General features: G+C 53.7%; 1 protein-coding gene and 1 non-coding gene across 6 annotated transcripts in view; both read left to right on the top strand.

The window, feature by feature from the left end:
• The first annotated feature begins 1336 nt into the window (after window positions 1-1336).
• Window positions 1337-12506, top strand: part of Itgb4 (integrin subunit beta 4) — a 31709-nt gene continuing 20539 nt past the window's right edge. For 2 of the 5 annotated variants that reach the window (XM_074045114.1, XM_020178813.2), the window contains exons 1-13: window positions 1337-1575; window positions 4525-4613; window positions 5648-5730; window positions 5927-6028; window positions 6173-6377; window positions 7086-7182; window positions 7350-7521; window positions 8832-9095; window positions 9458-9547; window positions 9850-9972; window positions 10363-10527; window positions 10681-10757; window positions 11847-12049. In XM_074045114.1, the coding sequence (XP_073901215.1) occupies window positions 4535-4613; window positions 5648-5730; window positions 5927-6028; window positions 6173-6377; window positions 7086-7182; window positions 7350-7521; window positions 8832-9095; window positions 9458-9547; window positions 9850-9972; window positions 10363-10527; window positions 10681-10757; window positions 11847-12049 (1660 nt within the window). In that variant the 5' untranslated portion in view covers window positions 1337-1575; window positions 4525-4534. The remainder of the gene's footprint in view (window positions 1576-4524; window positions 4614-5647; window positions 5731-5926; window positions 6029-6172; window positions 6378-7085; window positions 7183-7349; window positions 7522-8831; window positions 9096-9457; window positions 9548-9849; window positions 9973-10362; window positions 10528-10680; window positions 10758-11846; window positions 12050-12506) is intronic. The other 3 variants (XM_020178815.2, XM_020178814.2, XM_020178817.2) reach the window with 2 other exon arrangements.
• On the top strand, window positions 6642-6806 carry LOC141414159 (U1 spliceosomal RNA). The gene has a single exon (XR_012439243.1). It is a non-coding gene; the product is annotated as a U1 spliceosomal RNA (small nuclear RNA).

Below are 12506 nucleotides of genomic sequence, written 5' to 3'. Positions count from 1 at the left end.
ATGCCCAGGCCTAGTAGTGTAGCTCAGTGGTGGAGTGGGTGTTTAGCATGCACTGAGTTCAATCCCCCAGCACCACATTAAAAAAAAAAAAAGCTGGATGTGATGGCACAGGTCAGTGGTCCCTGCTACTCAGGAGGTAAGAGGCTACAGTTCAGCCTGGGCAAAGGTGGTCTGAAAAATGAACTAAAAGCATAAGGACTGGGCAGATAGCTCAAGTGATGGAACACTTACCTAGCAAGCCCTGAGTTCAATCCCCAGTATTGCCAAAAATAAAAGCATCTGGGTGCTGGTGGCTCATGCCTGTAATCCTAGTTACTTGGGAGGCTCAGGAAGGATCACAGTTTGAGGCCAGCCTGGGCAAATAGTTTGCAAGACTCCATCTCCAAAAATAACCAGAGCAAAATAGATGCCGAAGTGGTAGAATGCCTGCTTGGCAAGCATAAGGCCCTGAGTTCAAATCCCATTCCCACTAGAAAAAAAGAAAAAAGTAAAGGCCGTGCATTAAGGACTATAGAGTATGGGACACATAACCCAATTTAGGGTATGGGGAGGTCAAGGAAGGCTTGCTGGGGCATGTGACATCTGCACAATGTCTTCAAAGATAAGAAAAACCTAAGCGGGGCTTCAGGAGGGTATGCCAAGCAGTTGGACTAGCCTGGCACTGAAGCTTGGTGGGCACGCATCCCCCGGGTTTGTGAAGGAGGCTGCCAGCAGTCAGGCACTGTCTGGCAAAGCTAGCAGGCCAGATGAGGAAAAAGGCGGCTGGGGTCTTGGAGGTCCTTGCTCATGGCTCGTGTTGAACATGAGCCTGTAACCAAGGTGCACTTGAGAGACTTCAGCAAAGGACTGACAAGAGGGGTCAGACGTGTGGTCAGCTTGTCAAGAGCAGCTGTAACAATCCATGAGTGCCTACTCCATGCCAGGTCGTGCTGGCCCCTTGATGGGTACTACATTCACATTTTAAGGAGGTTTAGCAGCGGGCTCAAGGACAAGCAAGACTCAGCCTTTGCTGAGTGGGGGCGGGGGAGGATCGGTGAGTAGCAGAGCAGGAACCTGGATGCCAGGTCTCCCTCCCCATCCGCTCGGGGCAACCTCTGGACTCACCCCTCCCTCCGGCACCGGGAGCATAGTGCGCGCCCCATGGCCGTCGAGGCAACGGCGACCCTGTCGGGCGCGGCTCCCCGCCCCGGGACTGGGGGTGGGAGGGCTCCCGTCGGACAGGGCTGGGGGTGGTCAGGAGCCTGGAGCCTGGAGGGGTGGGGAGGCCGGGCGCCCGGGGCTGGGCGGTGGAGAGGGGTGGCTCCTCCCCCGGGCCCGCCGCAGCGGCTCGGGGCGGGCCCGGCGGCTGTGGTGGCGGCGCCCCGGCTCCTGCCCCGACAGGTGCGCGCGGCGCGCAGGAATGCGGCCCGCCTGACTCACCAGCGCCTCCTTCCTACCTGCGCCGCCCGCCCCATAAAGCGCGGCCCTCTACCCGCCCGCCACCCGCCCGCCACCCGCCGCCTCGGCTCGCCCACCGTGCGCGCTTCAACCCCACCGAGCCGCAGCCCCAGCGCCGAGGGCGCGAGTCCCGCCGAGGTAGGTCCAGGGGCCGGAAGCCGGGGCGCCAGGCAGAGGGCAGGGGGCGCGGGCGGCGATCCGCCGACCCCAGTGCCCAGGCCACCGGGGCTGGCAAGGAAAGCGAGTGTGCACCCCAGCCTGGGCGGCAGCGCAGGAGAGTTTCTTTGACTTTTGTGTTCCTTCCCCTTCCTGAAAACTGGCAGGCCCTGATTCCCTCTGTCCCGGCTGCCCAGGGCAGGTGCCCAACTTGCCTGGGTGTGTCCAGGGGGGCAGCTGAGTGCGAAGGGGCAAGGGAGCTGGGGAAGGACGGTGGACATCAGTTCTTCCTATTAGAGGAGGGCGTTGAGTGGGTATTGGAGAGAAGTGGGCAGAGGCCCAGGTGGCTAGCAGGCCTACTGGGCTGTGCCCCCCTGGAGTTTGCAAAGAAGGTAGGGGTGCAGTCTCCCTGCAACCAGTGCCCTCCCTGTTTGGCTGGGCAGGGCCTGCTATTTAGTGCCACAATCTCCACGGCGTCAGGGGAGTCCCTGATTTTCTTCTTCTCTGAACCAACCACTCCCATGCTCTCTTCTCAAAGTGCACTCCAGATGCCTTTTCTCTGGGAAGATTTTCTACAGCCCAGCAGCTGTGCCACCACTGTGACCTCCTCCCCACAGCTCCTGGGGTGGCCCTCTGCTTAAGGGCACCAGATGGCTCCCAACGGCAGGAAGAAGCTCTTCCTCCTCCCCCACAACCTTGCCAACCCTGAATCCAGGGCTGGGCTCAGGTGGCATGGTTGTTGCTGTCTTCAACAGAACTGGAAGTAAAACCCCAGACTCTATCCCAGTGACTGAAGGAAGAAAGGACAACTGGAGGGAGGGTCAGCAGAGAAAGGGTGTTTGTCCCCTGCAGGGAAGGGGTGTTTGTCCCCTTATCCCTAATTTCCTATGGGTGGCAGAGTAGCCAAGGGGCCCCATGCAGCCTGGAGAGTGGGCATCCGGCAAACTCCACCCAACTGTCATGGTCACTATTCCAGTAAACCCACCATCCTAATTTTTATGTGAAATCTCATTGTTTCTAAAATTGGCAACTACTCTTAAAACTTTTCAAACACAAGTTGAGTCGAACAAACAAAAATGGAGTGCCTGTCTAGCCCTCAACTGATGTTATAAAAGCCATTGAGTGTTACATGGAGATTCAGCATGGGGTCTGCACTACCCTGTCCCAATCAGTCCCTCCCAATGCTGACTGCAGGATGGGGAAGCCCTACATCCTTCACCTTGAATCACTCCACCAGCCCTATGTTTATGAAGGGTTTTTCCAGATAGGGTATCATGGAGCTATTTACCCAGGCTGGCTTTGAACATCAATCCTCCTGATCTCTGCCTCCTGAGTCACTAGGATTGCAGGTTTGAGCCATCGGCTCCCAGCCAAGAAACTATTTCAATGTATTTATTCTTAGTCATTCTTTTTTTTTTTTTGGCAGTATTGGTTGGGGCTTGAACTCAGGGCCTCATGCTTACTAGGCAGGTGCTGTTCTACATGAGCCACTCCATCAGCCCTGCCCTATATCCTTTTGTGCCTTTTATGCCTCTTCTATCTGGGAGACCAGGTTCTGTGCAGATTCTATAGCAATCCTGGAAGTGCCAGGAAGTGCCAGGTTCGTGTGGCTGTCCTGACCATGTGTGCAGGGCCTGTGTACAGGGGTGGGTGAGTAAGGGCTGGGCTTGGCCCTCTAGTGCCCATACCTGCCTGGGTAATGGTGCCCTAGGGAGGCCAAGTGTGCAGCCTGCATTGTGTAGTACTAGGGTGTGGTGCCTATACCCTGAGGCTGCAAGAAAGTCATTTCCCCCCGGAGCCCCACCTCAGCTGACTCAGGGCTCCTTTCTAGCCTCTGTTCCAACAGGGCGCTGGCTCTACCTGTGGATGTGCCAGGGCTGCTGCCTGCCTCCTTGGGGGCCTTGGGAGAGAGGTGAACAATACCACCATGCCCTTTACCTGAGCAGGGTCTCTCGAGACTGCAAGGGGCCTCGGCCCTCCAGGCCCTGGGGTTCTCCTTACCCCACAAGTGGGAGGCTAAGAAAGGATTCAAGGAGGAGGGCCAGTGAGCATGGCATGGTCTGAATCCCTGACAGATCTGGCTCTACAGAGATAATGGGGCCCTGGCCTTTGCCCTTTGCTGTGCAGGCCCTGGTTACTCTGAGGCCATCTTCTATCCTTCCTGAGGCTTCAGGCTGCCCATCTTTTCAAAGTCTCCCAGGATGCTTGGGACCACTCTGAAAGTTGTTGAGTTGAGATGGTTGAGATCAAAGGCCACTAGGGGATCCTGGGCTGCCACCATGTGTTTGTGAATGAGCAGGATGGTCTTGTAACTTTGCTCTGAGCCAAACTGCTCAGGAACCCTGTAAACTCAACTCTGGGAAGGTAGAGGCTGGGAGAAGAGCAAGGGACTCAGACCTCACTCCTGAGCTCCCAGGTATTAGGAAGGGCTCCTTTCCTCTAGTCTCAGCCACTTTGACCAAAGGGAAAGTGAGCTGGTACAGAGGGGACAGATGGTGGAGCCAGGGTCTCCCTGGAGATGGCCCTCTTTTTGGGTGACCCTATCTCTACCAAGCTTGACCCAGGCCTTCCGGAATCTGAAGGGCAAAGACAGAATAAGGCTTATCCTGCTCTCAGGCAAAACCAGAGATCTGACACTAGAACAGGCCTGGAGCTAAGAGTCCACAAAAGCCAGAGATGGCCTCCCCAGGCAGGGCAGAGGCATACAGGATATCTGCAAGGGGTGGCAAAGAAGGGGCAGTGGAGAAGGTGGCAGTCAACATTTCTGAGCCCTGCCACTCATAGTAGAGCTCCATCTCGGAGCCTCTACTTCCACACCTGCACAATGGGATGGTCTCGCCTCTCCCTGGAGCTCTCATGGGGATCCAGTGAGCTGACAGTGCCAAACTAGGGCTGTAGAGGCATCGTGTGATTATTGTTGCACTTCTACAGGAAGAAGAGGATGGCAGGGCTGTGTCCCAACCTGTGGGCCAGGCTGCTGTTGGCAGGTCTGCTAAGTTTCAGCCTTCCAGGGAACATGGGTGAGTCATATGTCCCTGTAGTCCCCTCTAAGATGGGAAACTGAGAGGCACTGCCCTCACACAGGAGCTGCTGTCATTCAACAACGGAGCTCTGCACATATCCAGGCTGCACACCCATCAGCCCAGACAGTTGTGAGCCCTGCCAGGTGGCCTGAGATAAAGGGAAAAGAAGCTGTCTAGAGAAGAGAGAAGCTGCCTGCTCAGAAAGCTGAGGTGCCCAAGGGAGGACCTGAGGCCTCCACAGGGGAGCTGAAAGTTTTATAGGAATTTGGAGGAGAGAGAGACTGCTAACATATTAACCACTTTCCTGTTGGCAAATGGCTGGAGTCAGAATCTACCAATTAAAATTTCCCTGTCAGTTGAGGTAATATTGATAGATCACAATGGACTACGGTGGGAATATTTCCATGGAAACTGACAAACACAGCAAGTCAGGGCTTCCCCTCCCTCACCAGAGCCCTTGTTAAACACGGACCACCCACACTGTACACTGGTGCACACAGTAGGGAATTACTGTGATTCTAACTGAACAGTACCAAGGGAACCTCAATAACCTTTGTGGGAATTCTGAGGTTTTTCCTCATTCATTTACTGAGGACCTACTGTGTGCCAGGCCTTGTGCTAGGTGAAAAGACAGACAGGGTCCCCTTGACCCCAGAGGAGGCTCAAGGGACAGATGAGTCCCATGACAGTTGTTATGCCAGAAAGCACGAGCTGTAATGGAGAGAAACCCATGGGTGCTGTTCATCACAGGGCTCCATGAAGGCAGGAGCATTCACAGTGTCTGAGGAGTTAGTGGCGGGGGGGGGACATTTCCGCAAATGGCCAGCCCCTTCATCTCAGCCCCACCATCATCCCTCCAGACTTGAGTGGAAAGTTCCAGGTTTGAGACCTGGCTCTGCTCATTTCAAGCTGTGCTAGCTGGGACAGACCAATTGCCTCCGCCAGACAGCAGAAGAGGGTGCAGGTGGGAGAGGGCATGGTCACTGGTGAGGCCTCTCCCAAGTGTTGCACCCCTTTCCCCTGCCCACCAGCCAACCGCTGCAAGAAGGCTCAGGCGGAGAGCTGCACCGAGTGCATCCGTGTGGACAAGGACTGTGCCTATTGTGCGGATGAGGTGAGCCACCACCACACCTGCCTTCTCGACACCCACCTTCCCACACCCCACATCTGCCCAACTTTACCTTTGCTTCGGGCCAGCTGGCTGGAGGAGAAGAAGCAAGGGTCAGGAATATGGAGGGGAAATAAATCCAGAGTTGGAGTAGCTTTGGGAATGGCCACTGCCCCCACTGACCCCATCTACTTCTGGCCAGCTGTTTAAGGAGCGGCGCTGCAACACGCAGGTGGAGCTGTTGGCGGCAGGCTGCCGGCGGGAGTACGTGGTGGTCATGGAGAGCAGCTTCAAAATCACAGAGGTGCCTGGAGCGGGGATGAGGGCCGGGCTCTCCATGCATAAGGCTGGCTGGCGTGGGGGTCACAGTGCCCGTTGGCAGGTCTGAGGCTCCCCTCAGTTCTCTGCAGTGACCCTCCAGCTAGCTGTTCTCGTCTCCCTGGCACAGGAAACCCAGATTGACACCACTCTGCGCCGTAGCCAAGTGTACCCACAACGCCTGCAGGTCCGGCTGCGGCCGGGGGAGGAGCGTCACTTTGAGTTCGAGGTGTTTGAGCCTCTGGAGAGCCCCGTGGATCTGTATATCCTCATGGACTTCTCCAACTCCATGTCTGATGACTTGGACAACCTCAAGCAGATGGGGCAGAACCTGGGTACGACTGAGTCAGTGTGGAGGACAGTGGGATGGAGGGTGGGGAGGCTCACCCAGCTGGCTCAGGAGGCTGACTCTGTATAGCTTCATCCACCCCATAAGGATAGTCCCTCCCAAAGTGACACCCCCGTTCTCAGGGAAGGGTCCCTGCCAAACACCATCTACCACTTGGGACTTCAGAGAAGACCACTAGCAGCACAACCTTCTGGCCCTGATAAGGATTGCACTCCCTGCCACAAGGCTGTGGATAAAACTCAGCTCTGCACTACTTACCTGGCAGGGGAGACACCATGATCACGAAGGTGGTTTTCCCAGTGCGAGGCTTAGCCATCGCACTCCGGATGTGCTGACCCCTGCAATTTCCCCAAATGTGGGAAACTCGACTGCATAATTTGTGGTAGTGGGGGGACTGTGTTCATGCTCTCCCCAAAAAAAAAAAAAAAACTCAGCTCTGCAGACCAAGCTGTGTTCTATTCCCCACACTGCTTGCTAGACACATAACTCCAGTTCCCTCCAAGTCCTTCCCCAATTTTAAATAGGAACAAGAGCTAGGAGAGCACAAACTGATGTCCATCATGCAAAGTGGTAACAAGAGGTGGCCCTTCTCTGCTTCTTCCTGAGCCAGCCCAGCACCCCCCCGCCACCCTGTGTCTATGTGATGACATTGAGGCTCAGCTGTCCCCCTTTTTTTTCCCCTACTGATGTCCAGCCAAGATCCTGAGCCAGCTCACCAGTGACTACACGATCGGGTTTGGCAAATTTGTGGACAAAGTCAGTGTCCCTCAGACAGACATGAGGCCTGAGAAGTGAGTGCCTGAGTGGGCCCTGGGTGGACAGGGGTCCTGGTCGTCGTGTGACCCACCTCCTCTCACTCTGGCACTTAATTTTCCTCTAGTTGAAATGAGTCATGAGCACTGGGATACATGGGTCCTCCCTCCCTGACTCTCCCTCTCTCTGTCCCACCTCTGCCCAGGCTGAAGGAACCCTGGCCCAACAGTGACCCCCCCTTCTCCTTCAAGAACGTCATCAGCCTGACAGATGATGTGAAGGAGTTCTGGGATAAACTGCAGGGAGAGCGGATCTCAGGCAATCTGGATGCACCTGAAGGCGGCTTTGATGCCATTCTTCAGACAGCTGTGTGTACAGTAAGTGCCGAGAGGGGTCCTGCCCACCTAGGCCAGGGCTGCTGCTTCTTGGCCCACTGGCCTGCACTAGCACCAGGTTCAGAAGTCCTCCAAGGGATACCCAGATGCCTTCAGTCCCCAGGCCCTAAGGCAAACTCAGACCATTGGAGAGGCTCTCAGTTCCATCCATGTTTTTGATGTGCTGAGAGCCAAAGTCCCTGTCTAAGCAGTCTCAGCCTGGTTTCAGTTTGGCCAGTGAGCCAATGCAAACAAGACAAGGGCCTTGGGATTCTGGAATCTTCCTGGACTGAGACCAGCCTCCAGTACATCTCCTACAACTGCCCCCTCTCCAACTGTACTAACAGCTGAAGTGACCAAATCTTTTGTACAAAAAAAAATTGTACATCAAAGTTTTCATTTTGAAAACAACATATCCACATTGTAGACAATTTAGAAAACAGAGCAGAAATTTCCTATTGTTGTAAGCAATAATTTCACCACCATCAGCCATCCACTCACTCCTGTTAGCATATTTTATTTGCTTTTCCGTATTTTATATAGTGTGCTTATAATTCTGAACCTTGCTCTTTTTTTTTTAACTTAACACTATCAACTTACCACCAAAAAAAAAAAAGAGTTAGAGGGGCCACTCAAGTGGTAGAGCGCCTGCCTAGCAAGCATGAAGCCCTGAGTTCTGAGTTCAGTCCCTGGTACTGCCAGAGAGATAGAGAAAAGGAGGGAAGGAAGGAAGGGAGGGAGGGAGGGAGGAAGAAAGGGAGGAAGGAAAGGAAGAAAAGGGCTGGTTCAAAGCCAGTACTGCCAAAAAAAAAAAGAAAAAGAAAAAGCATTAGAGGCCAGCCTGGGCTACATAGTAAGACCCTGTTTCAAAAAAAACAAAAACAAACGAACAAGAAGAACTGAAACAGATCACCTTGTATATTTTCTAGCAAATTGCTACACATTGCCAAACCTATTTCAACTGGCCTATTTCATTTTACACTATGTCCTGTATGTTTTCCTATGCGGTTAAAATATTCTCGCATTGTGATAGTTAAGAGGTTAGGGAAGGAGTCATCCAATGAACCTGGCTGGATTCTCACACAGTACCCACTATGCACCTGCTGCCTTTGTTACCCCTTCCTCCATTGCTACTTTCTGGTTTTCAGAAAAGTGCTGTCACATGCATCTTTCATGATGGCACATGCCATTAGTCCTGTGGCTTCAGCCCAGCCCCATGTTGGGACCCGCCTCTCCTATCTTACACAACTCTGGGGTGTGTGTCTACAGCAAGCAGCCTGCTCAATGGACACATGCCTTCTTCCCTTGCCCAGAGGGACATTGGCTGGCGCCCTGACAGCACCCACCTGCTGGTGTTCTCCACTGAGTCTGCCTTCCACTATGAGGCTGATGGCGCCAATGTGCTGGCTGGCATCATGAACCGCAATGATGAGAAGTGTCACCTGGACGACAAGGGAGCCTACACCCAGTACAAGACACAGGACTACCCATCAGTGCCCACGCTGGTGCGCCTGCTTGCCAAGCACAACATCATCCCCATCTTCGCTGTCACCAACTACTCCTACAGCTACTACGAGGTGTGGGGTCTGGGTCCCACTGAATGACAGGGTACAGGGCTGGGAGTCCATGGAACTTTCTCCCTCCATCCCTTCCTCCCTCCCTCCCTTCCCTCTATCCCTTCCCTCCTTTCTTTCTTCCCTTCGTCCTTGCTTCCTTCCTTCCTAAATTTTTGGGCCCCTGAGAGTGGACCCTGCTGGAAAGATCACTTGCCCATCCCCTAACTCAACTCCCAAGTAGGTGGGGCCTAAGAAGGGTAGCTCTGGAATACACTGGCAAGTTCTTGGCCTCAGTTTCCCCATCTGCAAAGTGGGGATCATCTCAGAATTGTTGTTCAGATTCAAGGAGCTGCTTAACCAAGGCCTGCCATTCTCTCCTGCAGAAGCTGCATACGTATTTCCCGGTCTCCTCGCTGGGAGTGCTGCAGGAGGACTCATCCAACATCGTGGACCTGCTAGAGGAGGCCTTCTATGTGAGGGGCGGTGTGGGCTGCAGAGTCTGAGCCCTTCTGGGGCAGGGCAGAGAGAGGCAGAGTGGGAGAGGAGTGCCCATGGTATGGCTGAGAAATGGGGCTGGGATAGGCCAGAAAAAGAGTCTTTGGCTGTCATCCTTGGGAGCCTAAGGAGTTCACCTAGGCATGGCCTCAGGTTCCTGGAGGATCTGCTCCTGTGATCCCATACATGCCCTCCCTGTGAGTGGGGGTGAGGAACAGCTAGGCCAGGCCAACGTGAGTCCAGGCTCCCTCCAAACCACTGATCACCTGTCCTCCTTTAGCGCATTCGCTCCAACCTGGACATCCGAGCCCTGGACAGCCCCCGAAGCCTGCGGACCGAGGTCACCTCCAAGATGTTCCAAAAGACAAAGACTGGATCCTTCCACATCAGGCGGGGGGAAGTGGTACGCTTCTGTGAGGGCAGAGGGATGGGCAGGTGGGCATAGCACCCTCCAAGGGATGGAATCCTTTAATGGTGGGCATATGCGTAGCCTCTGGAATCAAGTGGACCTGAGTTCAAATTCCCCAGTGTCAGCTCCTTGGATGAGCTTGGCACGTTGCTCTGCCATGTCTATGTCTGTACAGTGGGATGAAAAGCAGCACCAAGCTCCGAGGGATGCTAAGGTGAGCAAGTGGGCTATTGTCACAGAGCCAGAGGAGCTTCTGTTATTGCTATTGCTGTTATTATACTATAACCGGAAGGAAGGAGTCCCTAAGGAAGGGCGAGCAGGGCACCAGTGGCCTTCTCTTCATCGGGGCAGGGCCTGTCTTGGCTGACGGCAGAATCCCTACAGGGCACATACGACGTACAACTGCGGGCTGTGGAAGATGTAGACGGGACACACGTGTGTCAGCTGGCAGAAGATGATCAGAAAGGCAACATCCACCTAAAGCCCTCCTTCTCCGACGGCCTCCAGATAGACGTGGGCATCATCTGTGACGTGTGTGCTTGTGAACTGGTAGGATTCAGCCCCACTGTGTGGGAGGGAGGAGCTGCCCCGAGTATCCGGAACCCTGAGTAATGAAGAAGACCCAAGGCACAGAGGGCAGCAGAAGTGCCCAGTGGCCCCAGTCCCCCTCCTTCCACACACTCCACAATGGTCTCGTTCCAGCAAAAAGAGGTGCGGTCAGCTCGCTGCCACTATAGAGGAGACTTCATGTGCGGGCACTGTGTGTGCAATGAGGGCTGGTGAGTGGGGGAGGGGAGCCCCACCCCAGGGTGTCTCCTACAGGGCCCCACTCCTGGGCACACCTTGTATGGCCAGATTGGAGTGGGGTGGTACAGAAAAGGCTGGGAGAGGGATCTACCCAGTGTTGGGTCAATCCAGTTCAAAACATTTAGGATGGTTTGACTTAGAGGGTTTGTTTTTGTTTGTTTGTTTGTTTTCCTGGTGGTACTGGAGTTTGAACTCAGTGTCTCACGATTGCTAGGCAGGTGCTCTATCAGTTAAGTCACTTCACCAGCCTTATTTTCTGTTGAGTATTTTCAAGATAGGGTCTCAAGAACTATTTGCTAAGGGGCTGACTTTGAACCTTTATCCTCCTGATCACTGTCTCCTAAGTAGCCGTAGGCTAAGATTTTTTGATTTAGGATGTCATAAAAGCTATTCACATTCAGGTATTCAGTTAGGCTGGGCTGGCCTATGACATTTGCTAGGCTAGGCATGTTAAATGTAATCGATATTTTCAGTTTATGATTGGTTTATCAGGATGTAACCCCATCATAAGCCAAGAGATAGCATCTGGCTATCTGTATGCAAGAATTTAGACAAGGGTGGCTGGAGGTGGGGTCTGGGTGTTGGGGAAAGGTATAGGAGGAGACTGACCTTTCACACATAAGTTTTTTGGCTGTACTGGGGCTTGAACTGAGGCCCTTCACCTTGAGCCACTCCACCAGCCCTATTTTTTTTTTTTTTTTTTGGTGAAGAGTTTTTCAAGATAGGGTCTCATAAACTATTTGCCCCGGGCCTGGCTTTGAACCTCCATCCTCCTGATCTCTGCTTCCTGAGTAGCCAGGATTATAAGTGTGAGGTACCAGTGCCCTGCATAATGTCAGTACTTGAGAGACTGAGGCAAGAGGATTGTGAGTTCAAGTCATCTTGGGCTAAAATAAATAAATAAATAAAAAATAAAACCTTTGAAACACTGCACAAGTGTTGTGACTTGAAGCAAATTGGATTCGCCTCAGCCCTCTAAAAGCCTCAGTTCCTTCATCTGTAAAATGAGACAAGTAAAAGCCCTTTTGAGCTGTTGGGAAAGTGACTGGTTCCTCCCTCAGGAGTGGCAAGACCTGCAACTGTTCCACGGGCTCTCTGAGTGACACACAGCCTTGCCTTCGGGAGGGTGAGGAATTGCCGTGCTCAGGCCATGGGGAATGCCAGTGTGGGCGCTGTGTGTGCTATGGTGAAGGCCGCTACGAGGGTCACTTCTGCGAGTATGACAACTTCCAGTGTCCCCGCACCTCCGGGTTCCTCTGCAATGGTGAGCTCAGCATCTGCAGCCTGCATTGAGAGCAGCAAGAGTGACCCTGCCTTGGGGACCCAGGTTGAGAGCCAGCCCCATTTCCAATTTCATGAGTGCCTCTCCCAAGGCCTGCCCCAACCAGGCCCTCACTTTCCTCATCTGTGTGGATGCCCAAGGCCCCTGCTAGCATGACATTCCTCCTCTTTTTGACGCCAGTACCCCTGATGTTCTCTTTGGCAACTCAAGTTGATATCCATCCCCTCATCCCCACTCCCCCCATCCCATCAGGGTGAGGACCACCCAGCTCACCTCTCAGTAATTGGCAGGTATGTGGCAATGTAATCTTTCCTCTCTGCAAAGATGCTACATATCAACCAGCAGGACATGGACTCATGCCTCCCCCAGACCCTCCCAGGGCCTAACACTATGTTGGGCCCAGGCCATGAACACATAGTCTGGTCACAACTATCAGAGC

This window comes from Castor canadensis, chromosome 11 (genome assembly GCF_047511655.1).
Source record: "Castor canadensis chromosome 11, mCasCan1.hap1v2, whole genome shotgun sequence".
In the NCBI taxonomy this organism is placed as follows: Eukaryota; Metazoa; Chordata; class Mammalia; order Rodentia; family Castoridae; genus Castor; species Castor canadensis.
Note: the sequence above shows the minus strand (reverse complement) of the source record. Positions and strands in the feature narration are given on the sequence as shown.